At 41.9% G+C, this 2,947-nt stretch overlaps 1 protein-coding gene across 1 annotated transcript in view; it reads left to right on the forward strand.

Moving 5' to 3' along the window:
• Nucleotides 1-212: 212 nt before the first annotated feature.
• The window catches only part of LOC104273634 (poly [ADP-ribose] polymerase 14-like), a 15,446-nt gene continuing 12,711 nt past the window's right edge, over nucleotides 213-2,947 (forward strand). The window contains exons 1-3 of the mRNA XM_009869026.1: nucleotides 213-309; nucleotides 1,437-1,724; nucleotides 2,283-2,519. Of these exons, the coding sequence (XP_009867328.1) occupies nucleotides 213-309; nucleotides 1,437-1,724; nucleotides 2,283-2,519 (622 nt within the window). The remainder of the gene's footprint in view (nucleotides 310-1,436; nucleotides 1,725-2,282; nucleotides 2,520-2,947) is intronic.

Below are 2,947 nucleotides of genomic sequence, written 5' to 3' on the forward strand. Positions count from 1 at the left end.
ATCTTATCTAAGACCTGAACAAAAGTAGAGTGAAAGCTTGTAAAATAATAAGCTTGGAGTTTTTTGTCTTAACTTTCACCTAAGGCATCGAGGTGTGATCTTCCATTTCAGAATCATGTGAGAAATTCGAAGCAGAAAAAGCAACCTCTAGGAAGTCTGTCATAGTGGTAACCACTGCCTCCGGGGAGCAAATAGAAGATGAGATTGTGGAAATGTACTTTGAAAATAAAAAGAAGTCTGGTGGGGGGCCCATAGAGTCCTGTGTCAAAACAGATCAGCAAATTATCATCACCTTTCAGGATGAGGAAGGTATGATCGTATCTTATATTACTAGAGCTCCCTTTTAAAAATAGGCATTTTCTGGTGCTGGATCTCGCTGTGGCTATTGCTCCAGCAGAAATGACACATTATTCCCGAAGAGTATCAGGATCTAAAAAGAGCCTGTCTGTCCAATGCAGATGTGGCCTTCTGACAGTGTTTATGATAACCCACAGGGAAAGGAGATCTATAGACCTGACTCAAATGCTTGGTCAAGGCTCACAGAGAATAATGCAGGAGAAACGTTGTCAGGAGGGCTGCAGAATAAGTAAGCTTTAATTCTAGCTCAGGAGACTGGATAAAGCATAGTACAGTATTAACTGCAGATCACAGGTAAATATTATTTTGTCATATTTTCTGCCATATTCATTTCAATTGCCATGGCTTTGGAGGTTGGGAGGAAAAGGGGTACTAAATATTATGTATTCTTAAGTGTCGCGAGTAAAATGTTTTTCTAGGCTGCTTTGGGTTAGCAGCAATTTAGGATTTATTAATATTTTTGAGATAGATCACAAGATGAGCACTTAATCATCAGTCAGTTTAACAGAATGATTCAGTGGAATTGGTTACCTTGATGTTCTTTTCAGGCCACAGATGGCCGGGGTGGCCAGGAGGTGCTTGATGCCCAAGTTGCGGTACTTGTAACTGAGATACCAGTGCTTGCTACCAAGATAACAGCACAGTGGGACTTATCCCGAGATCTCAGAGTGGCCCTGGGGCAGCTGCACCACCACAGTAAGACAGAGGTGAATGCTCACCTCTGTGGAGAAAATTATTTTAAAGTAGCCTCAATTTATTTGTAGTTTTCCTCTATGCTGAAATGCTGTTGGCTACTTGTTAGTGTGTGAAGGATGTATACAAATAGAGGAAATGGTCAAATATAGTTAAATAGTTAATAGTTAAATATTTGTTAAATACACAGGGGGTTTTTTCCCTCTGGGGGACTGGGAACATCTAAATCATAGAGTAGCTTTTATCCTGGCCCTAACTTTCAGTGTAGTTTTGCCTTATTTCTGTTTCTTCTGTCCAAGGAGAAAACGTGTAGTCTAACATGTTGCTTTGCTGTGGTGGGAGGGGAAGGAAAGATTACATCTTTATTTATTTTCCTGTGGAACTAGATGCCCAAGAAGTTTTGCAAAGGGAGCATCACTCCTTGAAGAAAATCGATCTGTTAGTGAAGCCATGGCAAGCGGAGACGCTCCAGAAGCTGTGCCAAGTGGAGGACTCTGAGGGATCCCTGCCGTCCCCTATGGTGGTGCTTGAGAATCTGCAGGAGACAATGAAAAATTGCATGTTAATTATGCTGGTAGAGAACATCAGTGGCTTGTCAGAGGATGATGGTGACTTCACTGTGGAAATGATACCAGAAATACGTGCTGCTGTAGTTACTTTTAGCGGAAATACTGGTAAGAAGGAGTCAAAGTTGCAGATCTCTCTTGATAGCTTTCATGTCATGGTCCAGTCCCAAATTTTTGTGTAACCTTTAGGAAATACCTAGACGCTTTAAAAACTTGATTGTGTGATTGTCTTACAGATGTAAAAGTAACTTGACTATCTTTTACTGTGATGACAGTGGGGGGAGACATAGCCAAAAACAGAATGTGGTTATCGTAAACCAGAAAGAATCCAAATTTAAACTGTTGACTTATGTCTGATTAGCCGTGTATAAAGCCATAGCACAAAAATTAAACTGACCATATGTTTTGGTGAGGGATGTTAAAGAGACTCAGTGCTGCTCTGCAGGAAAACTAGTGACAAATTCTGTCTACGTAATTGCATCAACAGCTGTGATCAACCATATGGTGAATACTAGGTGACAGATACTGAGTATTTGGAAAGTAGTAGCTTTGTGGGCACCTCTGCATTGACATCATAGTAAAAAAATGAGCCACTGGTCTCATGTTTTTGTATTTTGTGGGGGTTTTTATTTGTTTGTTTGTTTTTTTTCTCCATTCTCTTTCTAGATGCAAGGGAATTTGCTGAAAAGCTTAATCAACACCGCAGAGCAAAGCAACAAAATATTACTGCGCGGTGCCTTGAGCTCACAAAAAGTGTTAGGGTGGAAAATATCACCCCTGACATACCCAGTGACTATATAGCCATCTACTTTGAAAGTAAGAAGAATGGAGGTGCGCAGGTGGTGGACGTTCAGCAGCTGCCTGATGAAGATGCTGCTATCATTACATTCCATGACCATAAAGGTAATGCAGAAATTCAAGGCCCTTCTTTCTCTGAGACATTTTCACTTAGATCAAAATGTGAATTTTCTAGAGAAATGCCTACTTTGCCTTCGGAAAACAGAGGATCTGGTGCTTTGTCAGCAGGTCTCTGCTAACTGGAGTGCAAGCTTAAGTTGTGGACCAGCTGGGTATGAGGCACAGAATTTTTTCCTTTTTATGCACAGTTTATTTTGCTTGGGCCTTGATCTTTACAGAGTTACGGTTTGAGTTCAGTAGATAATGCACAGCCCCACGCAGCGCAGGAAGCTTCTCCCCCACCTTCACCACCAGCTGCCCCGTGGCAACGTGTGCTCTCTGGTTTGCCTGAGGACAATTCCTTGGGCAGCTTTGTGGTTGGAGAGCAGGCGATGTGGCTTTCCCAGCAAGGGGCAGAAAACAGGTGCCCCCGG

Source organism: Apaloderma vittatum, unplaced genomic scaffold, assembly GCF_000703405.1.
Source record: "Apaloderma vittatum isolate BGI_N311 unplaced genomic scaffold, ASM70340v1 scaffold2185, whole genome shotgun sequence".
Taxonomy (NCBI): domain Eukaryota; kingdom Metazoa; phylum Chordata; class Aves; order Trogoniformes; family Trogonidae; genus Apaloderma; species Apaloderma vittatum.